Source organism: Passer montanus, unplaced genomic scaffold (genome assembly GCF_014805655.1).
Source record: "Passer montanus isolate IOZ18808 unplaced genomic scaffold, ASM1480565v1 scaffold5, whole genome shotgun sequence".
In the NCBI taxonomy this organism is placed as follows: Eukaryota; Metazoa; Chordata; class Aves; order Passeriformes; family Passeridae; genus Passer; species Passer montanus.
This window is the reverse complement of record NW_024369929.1, coordinates 10,856,925-10,870,299: the sequence shown is the minus strand read 5'-3', so window position 1 is coordinate 10,870,299 and position 13,375 is coordinate 10,856,925. Positions and strand designations below refer to the sequence as shown.

The window sequence follows — 13,375 nt, the reverse complement described above, 5'->3', positions numbered from 1 at the left end:
TGTCCTCTGGGAACAACACCCTTCAGCAAGCGGCTGCATTTCTGCAACTTCAACGAGTCTCAGTTTTAACATTCATTTCTCCCAGTGGTTTTCGCTCCACTGCCTCTCTGTTGCTCACGGAACACCACTTTCCACAACAAAAAAGGAGCTTTGTTTGCCATTTCCCTGCCGCCTCCACCACTCCAGCTCCAGTGAGCTCCCGGCTCCCCCCAGCTGCCTCAGCCCACCCCGTTCCCTCCCAGCCAGAGCAGCCAAAGCCAGAAAGGGGCTCTGACCTCCGCCGTTCCCGTTCATGAATGCCCTCTCCGGAGGGAGCAGGGGAAGGCGAGAGGGATGGCCGGGAGCCAGGCTGGGCCAGCTCAGCTGAGCAGCACAGCGCGTCAGAGCCGCTCTCAAAGGAGCTTTTGTTGGTGCCAGCGCTCCGGCCCAGCGGAGGCACGCTCGGCTCCACAGGCTTTCCCACCCTGCATCAGAAACCCGGCCTGGCTCTGGCAGGGCTCTGCTGCAGTGCTCCGAGGGTGTGCCACCAGCCAGGAGAAGACAAAGTCCTCTCCCAGCACACGTCTCTCAAGCCACAACGCCTTTCTTTCCACAAAGGGGTGTTGGACACTCGGCGGCCTGGTTCTAAGGTTGGTGGGCAATCCAGCAGGCTCCAGCCCAGGGAGCCTTCCAAACAAAACGTGATATCCAACTTTGTCAGTCCACACTCACCTCTCTCTAGGAAATAAACCATCTGCTCAACACTTGGAGAAGCAGAAGGAAAAAGATGTACTCAGAAAGACTCATGAGGTGCTTTAGGTAACATGTCCAACACGAGCACACAATGTTCTGTATCTGACAAAATCAACAGGAAAAACCTGCTCCTGCAGGCCTGCCAAGCTGGGATTTCAACAACAAGTGGCAATATATCAGCTGGCAACAAACAGCTCCCGAATCAGCGATGCACTTGCCCAAAAAGACTCAGGGTTTGGATTTTTTTTTCCTTGGTAAATGATAACACACTGGATGCCACAAAGGCTGTCTCCTGCCCAAGAGTTAACTGAACAGAGCAGAGTTTGGGCAGTGTGAGTAGGTGAGGTGTAAGGTAGTGCCTGTGACAATTGTGACTTAATAATCTCCCCAGTTTTGAAGATGTGTTTGTCATCTGTTAACTTCATTTCTCCAAGCAAAGCCAATAAAACGTGTAAAATCTTTGCAGGGTTGGGGTTTCAAATCAGAATTGGAAGAAACATGGCATGATGAGAAGGAAAGCAGACTGTTCTAGCTAAACAATTTTTCCTCCATTAAACTTCACACACAAGAGCCCATTATGGCACCCCTCTGGTTTCTGGGAATGCAGAATATCCACTGACATACTTATCCAAACACCTCTAAACACATACACACATCTGTTCACCAAGACTTGTTACTCACATTAGGCTCACTTCACTCCCCTTTTGATTCTTCCACTGGAGTCAGATGTTACTTTTCCTTTTCATATTTGTATCTCAAAGCTCCATCAGTGGCACATGCCCAAGTACTTCCAAAGTGTTCTGACAAATCCCTCCAGAAAGCACATAGCATCATCCCAGTTTTACAGATGGGGAAATTAGAGCAGAGGCAGAGGTTAAGACAGCTAATTGCCTATGGCCACTAAGTGAGTCAGTAGAAGAGCTGGGAATTGATCCCAGGAACCATGTCTTCCATTCCTCTACTCCACCCACCAGTCAGTACACTCCACCAGATGGTTCTTATCATTGGACATATGGACTAAATATTCCTAAGTTGGTGTAGAAGATTCACTATTTAATTAAATGTCCTGTCTTCTATCTCCATAGGATGCATAGGAGAAGCTCCAGCCAGAATCCCATCTGGACCCACTCAGGAAATGTCTACGTGAAGGAAACAAAGCCCTAGGCAAGTGCAGGGAACATTCCCAAACCTATCAACCTGCCCTGAAGCAGAGACCACAGCAAGGCCAGGAAATAGGCAGTGATTCGGGAGCCTTGGGAGAAGTTTGTGTTTGTCAAAGCCTGGCTTCAAACAGTGTGTGCATGAGCCACCAGTTAGTCTGGGAACTACTTTGTCATGTGAAGGCTCTTCCTTCAGCCTTCACCAGGTACCACCAAAACTGCCCAGCTGGAGATACCAGCAGAGTCACAAAAAGCAGATGACACAGAATTATTTGCTTCTGGAATTGGCTCTGTCTCACCACAGAGCTGGTGCCCCCTAGGACAGACACCAGTTCTGCCTGCAAACATCAAATGCCTTCTCACTTCACAGTCACTATCAGTGACAGTTGAAATAAATTTCTAAAGTTGTTATTCATGACACAGAGGAGAAAACCTTTCATCAGAGAGTCATCAGAAAGTGACCTTCCACACCATTGCCTTCCCAGTATGGACATAAAGTGACAGCAGCATCTCAGTCCTCACTCAGAGATAGGCACGGAGTGGCTGCACCTGCCTTCCCAAGAGAACTCAAACCAATTTCACATCCTTCTGTCCCCCCTGCACACCCTGTTCTCTGCAGCCAGTGCACCACCAAGTCCATAAAACAGATTTCACACAAGACCCTGCTGTCCTGAACACAATGCAGGGCTGCAGAGAGCAGACTCAAAGCTCTCCTGGACAACCTGTAGATGCAGTTATGTACTCAGAAGGAACACACATCCACACTTCTGCCCACAGAAGCTCACACAGGTGAGAAGCACCAGCCCACGTCTCTCCATTACTCTCTCAACAAACAGAAGAGGACTGCACCCCCTTTAGAGGGCTTTGCATTGCAGGAATAAAGCCACAACACCTTTCCACATGTGCAATAAGAGCTGGGCAATCCTGGAAGGTGCCTCCTGCTAGGGCAGGCGACTGCACCTACCTTTCATCCCAAACTTGGACCGCCGGCCGTACTTGTTGATCATAATAAAGAGCACGACCAAGAGGACACAAGCGAAAGCTGCCAGCCCAACCGCTATGGAAACCTGGAAGGAAAAAGCCTTAGAGTCAACACAGAGGAATTTAGGAATCTAAATCAGAAATACAGCACCTCCTTTTTCAGTTAGCCTCTCTATAGGCTCACAATATCTGCTGCACCCCTGCAGATATCAGCTATGGAGGAAAACACAAGCTAAAGCAGCAAGCCCTGGCACAGCTTGGAGGCATTACAGGTTTTTTGCAGGACTGGGAGGTCTGGGACCTTCCCATCAGTGATGCTGCTCTGGTACCAGTTTCCCAGCCTCTCACTCCCTATATCTTCAGGGAAAAAAGGCCTCTGCTCCAATGCCTGTGCTCTCCCTTCTGCATCACAGCCCAAGCCTCCATTTCTGACATCACCTCTTTGCCATGACATCACAACAATAAAGCTATTCAAAGCTCAGCTGGGAGCACAATTCTGCCTCCATCCAAAAATCCCTCAAGACAGAGTGAGGGGAAAAAACACAACACAAAGAGAAAACAGAAGAAATTAAGTAGAACTAAGGAGTTTGTCCCTGTAAAACATCTGAGTTTTCCAAAAGCCCCTAACAGATCCTTATTTATTGTAATTTTACTAGTAAATATTTATAGTAGGGCAATGTCCAAGTCCTTCACTGGAGCTGTGGTTCCACTGTGGTAGTGTACAAGCAGGGAAAGAAACCTCCTTGCCCTAAAGGGTTTGCAATCCCAGGCTCATTTTAATATTTATGAATATTTATTCCTTCAAGTCTTTGCTCAAAATACTTTTTATTGCATTGATGTAAACAACAATTTCTCTGGCATGTGTCCAATTGTTCTGTACTAGGTCTTGTGATGCATTTAGACTTTGCTTCCTTTTACAAAACTGTATTCTGCTATAATAGAAAATACATCATTTAACTAAGAAGAAGTAATTTCATTTTGCAATCCTTTTCCCTGCTCTCGGTACATTTGCTATAATATTTTAAAATTTTTATTTTACACTCTATTTTCATCCCCAGCTTGTTTTCTACACTTTATATTTAATAATCAGTGCACATTATTACTCCAGCCTCACTGTTCAAAGCTTTCACTTCAGTTAAAGGAGGTTTTCTGTTAGATGAGAACTGAAACCAGGGTGGACTGAGTTTTGCTTGTTGTGTTGACACCTCGTGGATTTCAGTATCTTAAAACTTGCACAGAATTAGAGCAATTGTGTAACATGCTAATTTTTTTCTTCTAATACTTATGCACACTTTTTTTTTCTTTTTTCTCCTGGGATTCTGCAGAAGAAAGACAATGCTGAGATGTGATAAGCCCTAGACTTACTTTCCTTTTTCATTTTAGGCATGTCCTGCACAGCAGGAGAGAGGGCAAACAGACATTGACAGGATTGAACCAAACTAAACCCAGGTCCCTCACCAGGCTAAGCTTAACAGATCAATAAGAGTCCAAAACACACAATTTCCTGCTTGTTTGTTCTCAGGGTGCTAGTTTTTAAGAGTGAGAATTCTTGACCCTGCCAGCACAGACTTCACAGGATGCCTTATTTTCAAAGGGTCCTCTGGTTCCACACTGCAGACCCAAGAGGATCAGATGGTTTGTGTCAGTATTTTACCTGCCCAACGCAAGCCACAAAATCCTTCTGATTGCTGTCTTGAGTCATAAAGGAAGAGATCTCCCTTGCAAACATCTCAAAACAGCAGAGAAACACAAATACTCAGCAGTTCAGTAGAGAAGAGACCAGGACTCACCCCAAAAGTGTCCTCCTCTGGTTTGTGGGTCACAGTGATCGGTGGGGTGGGACTCACTTCATAATCACCGACTGAAACCAAAACACCAAAGACAGAACACTCAGTGTGGCTCCCGTGGGACTCCCAAGGCACCAGCACATTCCAGCAGCAGTGCCTGATCTAAGGAGATTCAGTTCACCCCTAAAAGAGGCTGCAGCTTTCTGTTTGAGAAGGCACAAATCAACCATCAGAGAGTTCCCTGTGCACATCAGCAGAGAAAACACAGGCCAGCACCATGCTGATGTTGTTCCAGCCTCACAAATTAGAAACATTTGGGTGCCTGGTGTCCTGGAATAGGTTCCCACCACCTTTGAGCCCTGTTCCTAGTTTTCAGAAATCTACTGAGCTAAGTGGGGTTAAAACACAACTGACCCCAGCAAAACTTGATCTGAACAAAGAGTAAGTTGAATGTTTTCTGTGGTGTGTGGTGTTTTTTTGGGCGGAAGGAAGAATCTGCTGAAGAAACATGACAGAACTGAGTTCTGCTTCTCATCCCAGCCCGCACCAGAGAGATGTTGTTGTTGGGGACAGCCCAGCCTGCATGAAATTAAGATCCCTTTTGCTACAGCACGACCAGCCATCATTTCCTTTATAGGACCTTCTTTGGGAACCACTAGATGCAGATGAACATCTCCTGGTATCCTGAGATTATCGAACTGGTCACAAGCTCCCCAACAATCTTGTTCATGCACAGGGAAGCCAGGGCTGTGTGTATCCTCCCCCAACCTGCTTCTGGCTTCCTCAGTCTTCCTATGTAAATCACAGAGGGGAAGGGGAAACGAGAGAAATAAACCAGCCACAGTATCCAAAAGGCAAGGAGACACTTACTTGAGACAAAGCTGTCCGTACTCTCTGTGGAAAGGACAAAGAGAGAGGCAACACAGTTAGCAGCACAGCAAAGGGAGGGGAGTCTCCTTCCCCACCCGCTTCAGATATCCTCCACCACCCCAAAGAGCCCAGGAAACCAACTCCTCATATTTTTTTTTCTCTTGGGCAGCTGTGACTGGAAATTGCAGCGCATGTGCCAGCAGGACAAGCTGGACGTCAGGATGGAGAACCTTGGGCTGAAAGAGGAGGGAGGGATACTAATGTGAGGCCAAAATGGAGAGCAAGTAGCACTTTTGCCTTCAGCAAAGCTCAAAGAGCCCAGGAAACCAACTCCTCATATTTTTTCCTCTTGGGCAGCTGTGTCTGGAAATTGCAGCACATGTGCCAGCAGGACAAGCTGGACGTCAGGATGGAGAACCTTGGGCTGAAAGAGGAGGGAGGGATACTACTGTGAGGCCAAATTAGAGAACAAGTAGCACTTTTGAATGGTGGATAAACACCCCGCCTTCAGCAGACACACAGGGCTCTGCAGGATGGAGGTGGAGGGGAGAGAAACAGATTTTGCCCTGCATGGCAGTGTGCACCCATGGATGAAATCCTTCAAGGATGAGGACCAGCTCCCGTGGAGGAGAGCCCAGCTTGGGGCTGGGAGTTAGAGGAGACCTCCTGTGAACTGATATTCATGAGCCACTCAGAACAGCTGATAGCTTCTGAACTGGACAGGGAGGCTGTCCAAGAGCTGCCTCTTGCCCAAGACAACAAGAGCAGGCCCTGCTGTCAGCCTGCTGGCTGCTCCAGCCTATTCAGCAAAGCTCCTTCAGCTCCAGAGGTGGCCAAGCCCCAAACAGTGAGGTCTAAAGCCCTCAGTGACACTCAGTTTACACAGAGTGAGAATCATGTCAGCTTCCAACTCACTTGCCCATGTATGAAACTGAGCCCCATATTAACTGGAGTTTACACAGCTCTGCTGGCAGAGGGCTCCTGGAAGGATGCTGGAATGCTCACATTGGAGCATGGGTGAGGCTTGGAAGGGGAGCATAAAACAAACTCCAGGTGACAAACATGGCTTTCCAAACCAGGGGAAAAAACCTGAACAAATATTTAAGGCAAGCAGAAGAGTAACTTTCCTTGGCTTTTTCTAGCAAGAGGGGAAAAAAATAAAGAAAAAAAGATATTTTATTTGGACACTTTTTCTTCTCTATTAAGGCAGAGTCTAGTCATAAAATTCTTGCTGCTTCTACATTTTTCCCTTTCTACTTTTCTCTGCTGGACTAAGCAAATTCAACAGAAATGCACAAAAAGGTTCTTTTTCCATTAAACGCTATTTTTCTAAGCATAAAAAATAGCCAAGAAATTTAGGCCAACTTGAGTTCTGTGAGAAGTTCTCAAAGAACTGAACATTCATCACAGGTACATTAACCTTTGTGGATTAAATAAGGAGTTGGTAGCCTGTGGCAGAGATACCAATGACAACATGCAATGAGATTTTTAGAGGAAATGACACAAATCTGTCCTGGGAGCCATTGCCCTGCAGCATCAGAGAGAAGGCAGGTATAGCATGCAGCTTACATGTCCCAGATCCCAGCTTCTAACTGCACCTTGCTCCTCTCAGCCTGGATGAGAGGTTTTTGACCAGGGAGTGCTAAAATATATGGTCATAGTTCCTTTTCTATGCTGACAAAGTCTTCCAGGCACTGTGCTTTCATTAATTAACTAAGAATAATAGTCTCACCCTAGGTAGTGACAGCAAAGTCCTTGCACCTGTGAATTGCTGTAAGCAACAAGGGGCTTGAATGAGCCACACTGGGGAACCTTCAGTGTGTGGCATTTTCTGAAGGAATCTACCTTCAAATGGGAAATTATAAACGTCAGCTGTAGTGAATGTATATGCCAGCTGTGGTAGTGGACGAAGCAACAAGCTTCAAGGGAAGTAAATTACATCCTGCATTGGGCTGACAGGGCCTGCCAGGGTGAGGAATGGCTTGGGACTTTGGATCAGAAGAAATAAAGGGAATGGGTCAGTTCCTGCTGAGAGATGGTCCAGGGTCAGTAAGCCCCCCACACCAACAGCACATGAGCCATGGGTGGAGCTGCATTCACAAGGGCAATATTTTACATATATTCACAGAATCCCGTTCTCCCAGAGCCTCTAACACAGGATGCTCTTCAAACATCAATGTGATTTTCCACACCACAGCGTGGCTCAGATCCCTTTCCAAAATCAGCTCTCCAGAACAGCATATCTGCCTCCCTTTCCTGCAGGTCTAGCACCTGCTTAGGAGCTGCCCTCATTTCACAATTGGGCAAATTGAGTCACAAAGGTGGGACCTGACAGAGCTGAGACTGCAAACCTGCACACCTCTCCTCACCCACCTACATTTGATAATCTCTTCTGCCCTGACAGAAGGAAACATAAATAGGTCAGATAGTCAAACAGGGCAGCATCCTTGAAGTCAGAATACAAATTTTCCACTCCCATCCATATCAGCTCATTTGTTCAATTGTCAGATCTTCAAGGCAGAGATTTGGGTTTGCATTTATGATATTTGACCTGCGGGAAAACTCTGTGTACATATATGGTGTGATATAAATAATAAATGAGAGTACCGTTGGTATTTTGCTATATTTAGCAAACGCCCTATTTTGCTGGATTTTCTTGGGCTGCAGGGGCCAATTTAGAGCTGCCACTTTCTCATGGCATCATTCCTGAAGGCAGCACAGATCTTAACTCCATGATGGCCAGCGTGGTGTTGCACTGCCAGGGATACTCCCAGAGAGCAGACAGGCCATCACAAAAGTCTCTACAGCGCTTCCCAGAGATGGATCTTCATGTCCTCAAACGCTTTTTTTTTTTTTTCACTTAAGCTGTGAATCACCAGGGAGTGCAACAGGGAATTCCAAGCAATCAGTTAAGAAATCCCAGCAAACTGATGCAAAGTGACTAATTGAGCTGTCGCATCTTTTGTAGCCCTGTCATCCTGGAATTGCACATATTGCATTCGGAAAGAAAACAATCCTGACACCACTGCATCCAGCTTTAATCATTTCACAAATGCAAGCTAGAAGTAAAAAAAACAAAGGGACAGGCTGCATCACTTCAAAGGCTTTTCCTTTCTATAGCTTATGACTACCACACAGCAGAACACTTTCTCTAGAAAAAAATCAGCATTGGGGCACACAAAAGGAAATCCAAAATAATTGGCCAAACATACATCCTATTCCCATGGAAATTCCTAAAGGTCTTTAAAATAAATATATACATACACTGCAGAATATGCTACAAAATAAAAATATCTAAAGCAGTTAGCACTTCTCCCAGCATTAAAGAGTTCATATGACACCAAAGTACACTTGTGTAGGAAAATCATACTGGTCAGAAGAAGACACTGCCAGGAGTCACCTCTTCCAACCTGATGTTCAGACAAAGCCATCTTGGGTTGTCAAGGCCTTGTTGAGGTGTAAGGATTCCTGGCAGGGCCGTGGTAAGACCTTCAGATTGCAAGGAGCCCTGATGAGATAAACTGAATAGCCTACCTGGAAAAGGCTTTTCAAGGAAGTGTCCTTTGATAGTTTGGTTGGCTGAGCCCAGCTGGTTGGTGGCCACAATCGTGTAGTTGCCATTGTTGTAGTGAGTGGGTTTGTTGAAGAGCAGGCAACCCTCAGAGACTTCCCCTTGCTGGTAAAACTCCATGCGGATGATCTCTGTCTCGCGGAGGACCTGGCCATTGTGCAGCCAGTGAAGGGTGGGAGCTGGGTTCCCGTGCACTGCAAATGCAATGCAGTGGTCCATGTGTAGCACCGGCTCCTCCAGAGTAAGGATGCGAGGGGGATCTAGCAGAGAGAAACATGGCAGGCTCACAGCAACCTCCACCCAACGTCACCACTCTGTGCACCATGGAAAATGCTTTGAAAACCTCCAAAATCACTTGTTCCTTCTACTCTTCCCATGGATGTCTGTAAAGAAGCAGCGCTGTCACGAGAACCACTCCACCCTCCCTCAAAGGAGGGTCTGAGCCATGGCCAGGCCTCTTGGCCTTCCAAACAGGGGTATAAATAAAAGACAGGGATGGAAATTTCACCAGCCCAGAAACAATTAAGCTTGACCTGTCCTGTCCACACATCTACTGCTGCTCTCCTTCCCCCAAGGGATCCTGGGGAGACTGCCTGTCCCCATTAAGGAGGACACGGTGACGTAGCACTCTTACATTACATTACAGATGTGCAAGGTGCCCGTGGGAGGTCTCCAGTCACACCGAGCAATTCTGGATTGCATAGCTGTGGAAGCAAACATCCCTCAGAGACTGTCTGTCCTTGGGGGCTTTGACTGCCTGAATATCCCAAAGGAGTTCTCACTCGCCGAACAGCCTCCAGGGGTGTTTTAATTAAAGGGAGTAGAATGGGAGAGGGATAAGAAAAGCAAAAACTCCACCTGCAATTTATTGCATATGCATTGTCTTCCCCTTGGGACACACCGAGAATTCAAATGTTGCTCTGCTATAGCCTCTGAAACCCCATTTACAACGCCTACACCTAAGGTCCCAAACCCCAAGGCTGGCAAGGTCTGAACTAGAAGAACAAGTTTTGTGCAAAGATACATGACACAATGATGTATGTCTTCCCTAAAACTCTCCTTTTCCTGCTACCATCCAGCTGCAAAGACAATCCATTCAACATCCACAAGGAAGAAAACCAACATACCAAATTTTACCCATCTTTGTGAAAAAAGACAGTAAATTTTTAAGTCAATTAAGGTGACAAAAGAGAAAAGGGTGCAGAGCTGGTTGGAGCTCAGCAAAATCCTCCCAAGAGCGCCCATCTACCCTGAACCACACAGTTGTGTCCCAGCCACCCTCTTTTGTTTGTGAGCCCAGATCCGCATGTGGCTTGTTCATATCTTCCTGGCAAGGGGATTCAAAACAGGCAGCCACCTACATGCACAAACCCAGATCTTTCCAGTGTAAAATTACAGCCTGAGTGATGGCTCTGTGCAACAAGAGCAAGGGTAGCAGAAACTGTCAGCAGCTTAGAGGATTTCACGGGTGAAAATTAGCATGGGAATAGTGCTGTTCAAGGGGTGGAGGAACAGATGCTAAAACACCGTGCAAAAAACACCCATCTGCTGACCAGTCAGCTCTGAGCTGGGCTGAACTTTAATTACCTCCATCCTCCAATCCATCAATAGCACTTATTGGAAGGAAGATGAAAGTAGCAAAGCATCACTCAGGATGAATGGGTTTACCAAGAGTAGCCAGAATCCCACAAGGGTCTCTGCTCTACATGGCAAGGTTGAGGTGGGGGACAGATTTTCAAACTACAGAGTAAGGGCAAATATTACAGACACAGCAAAATAGAGCAAATCTCAGCTGCTTGAGACCACAAAGCTGTGTAAACTTCCTTTTAAGGTCAAGGTTTTGTTATATTAGAAAGCACAAAGAAAGTTGAGCTACTTGCAGATAAAAGTGAACAGCTCAGATTTGACACGTGCACATTTATATGACATTTGCAGTTTAACTTTGTAGGATCTGACCTGAGAGAAAACCCTAACATCCCTGAAATTAGTGGCAAGCTTTAAACTGTCTTTAGCAAGGGTGCCATTGAACTTTCACATAGCATCAAGACAAGAAACTTTGATTTTGTTAAGAGATTTTTAGTCCCTCTATGGTTTTTCTTTAGTCTATTGAATCTTCCAAGACAAAGGCAGGAAATTCCCACCACTACCACTGCTGTTCCTTCCCTGCTCTTGTGCTCATTTCTAGATTAATGGAGGCATCAGGAAAGCAAAATTACTGACATTTGAGAGGGAGAGCTGTGTGAGACTCCACCTCCAGCTCACTGTGCTCAGCTCCTCCTAATCTTCACCCACGAAACAAATGTGACACAGGTAACAAGTGGCCATTAATTCAAACAGCTCCCAGGGCAGCCCCTCTGGTCTCTGTATGGGCAAGGTCTCTCCACTAGTACTTACAGTAGACAGTGAGCAGCACACTGGCATTGCTCATCCCCACCACGTTCTCAGCAATGCAGGTGAGCAGGAATCCATTGTCCTCGCTGGTGACGTTCACCAAGGTCAAGTTGATGGCATGAACATTGGTCCAGTTGAGGTTGGTCTAAAAATCCCAGAAATACAGACAGAAATTGGTATCTGGTGGCTCCTTTCCTCCCCTTTACCACCCAGAAAAGGAGGATCACAGTTTCTGTGTGAGGAGGTCTTAAAAATCCAAAGAGAGCTGGGATCTGGGTGAAGGGAGGTATTTCCTCACCTGATCAAACACAGCACATCTTGTAAAAGGAAATACTGGGAAGGGGAGAGCCAAAGCATTGTAGCACTGATAAGCACGGCCAGCCTCTAGAAAATCTTACTTAGCTATTGCAAACAGCTCGTTTCACTAGAGTTCCATCAGAGGACACAAGAGTTAATTCAATCAGGGAGCACTGAGCTCTGAAGCTCTCTCATCTTCACTTTCTGGCCATACAGAAGAAAGGTTTTGCTCCCTTCTGGGAGTTCCCAGCTTCTCACATGGATAGAGCATGGCTTCACCTTCACAATTTCTCTTTTTTCATACCATCTACCTGATCCTCTGCCCTGCATACATGGACCTGGGAAACCCTGGGTGTGCTTTGCTCTTGCACACTGGGCACAGGCAGCACTGGGGTGTTGCAGCCCCTACCTGGTGGGTGTTGATGGAGTGGAGTTCAGCCACTGTCCAGTCCACGTCCGGCAGCGGCGATCCTGAGCCATTGCAGGTGATGACCGCGTTCTCCCCTTCCCGCACCGTCAGGTTCACGTGGCTCACACTGATCTCAGGAAGGTCTAGAGGAGCCAAAGAAAGCTGCTCAGGTCTGGGGCAGAATTTTCTACAGCCAGCCACAGGAAGTGTGTAGACCCAGATCCCACCAAGCTGTTTTCCAAATCAGCCTCCAGCACCCTGAGATGAGTAGCATGACGCAACAGAATGGCCTTGGCCGACCAAGAAAAGGAGGGGTGTTGGAGACAGGGGAAAAAGTAGACACTGGAGATGTGCCAGCTGAGCAGACGCTCTTATCAGCTTTGAATCCAAAATTTGCTGTCCAGTTGTGGCTACTGTTCCTCTCACACAACTCCCATACCCATCTCTCTACTCCCCCAGAAGCTGCTCACGAGGGCAGTCACCTGGGATGACAAAAATGTGTGTACTGGGAAAGGAGCCAAGGCATCCCCACCTCCAGGGACAAGGCACAGAGCACTCAGCATTCCAGGTGAAGAAAGTGTCCCTCTAATTTATAACAATCAAGAAAAGATGACCAAGGATGTGTCCTCATATTAACTGCAGTTCTCCTAATAGAAGGTGCCCTTGTTCTTCCTCGGTGGTAGCAGAGGGATTCACTGATTTATGGTGGCTCTGATTTACACCAGTTCCTTGCTTGCTGCCACAGGCACCAAATATCCTTGTGATGTGAAACAAGACAGTGCTGGTTGCAAGAAGGCCAAAGAGTCTTCTTGAATAGGGGAGGTTTTCAGAGGCAAACTGAGTAAGAAGGGCAGGAGGAACTGACCAGTGGTCCCGTCCCACCACAGGGCAGCAGCATCCATCACGCCAAGGCAAAGTCATGGATGGGGACACACACCCTTTCAGGGCCATCAGAGAGTGACACCAGGAAGGAAGGAGCATTGTACTGATTAGGGTGATGTCAGAAGAAAGAAAGCAGCAGTCAAAACCTGGCAAAGCTGCATAGGTGGCAGGAATAGTGGAGAGGGAGATGGGAAGGACATGTATGGTCTTCTCCAGGCTGAGCTGGTATCAAACATGGCCACACCAAGCCATGCCTACCCTCAGCACCAAAGGACAAGGATAAATCAACATCCCT

The 13,375-nt window shown here is 46.9% G+C and overlaps 1 protein-coding gene across 3 annotated transcripts in view; it reads right to left on the bottom strand.

The window, feature by feature from the left end:
* The window catches only part of NTRK3 (neurotrophic receptor tyrosine kinase 3), a 218,904-nt gene that overhangs the window by 144,853 nt on the left and 60,676 nt on the right, over positions 1-13,375 (bottom strand). For all 3 annotated transcript variants that reach the window (XM_039723236.1, XM_039723237.1, XM_039723238.1), the window contains exons 6-11: positions 12,199-12,341; positions 11,496-11,637; positions 9,065-9,361; positions 5,531-5,554; positions 4,664-4,734; positions 2,857-2,959 (exon numbers count right to left, since the gene is read on the bottom strand). In XM_039723236.1, the coding sequence (XP_039579170.1) occupies positions 2,857-2,959; positions 4,664-4,734; positions 5,531-5,554; positions 9,065-9,361; positions 11,496-11,637; positions 12,199-12,341 (780 nt within the window). The remainder of the gene's footprint in view (positions 1-2,856; positions 2,960-4,663; positions 4,735-5,530; positions 5,555-9,064; positions 9,362-11,495; positions 11,638-12,198; positions 12,342-13,375) is intronic.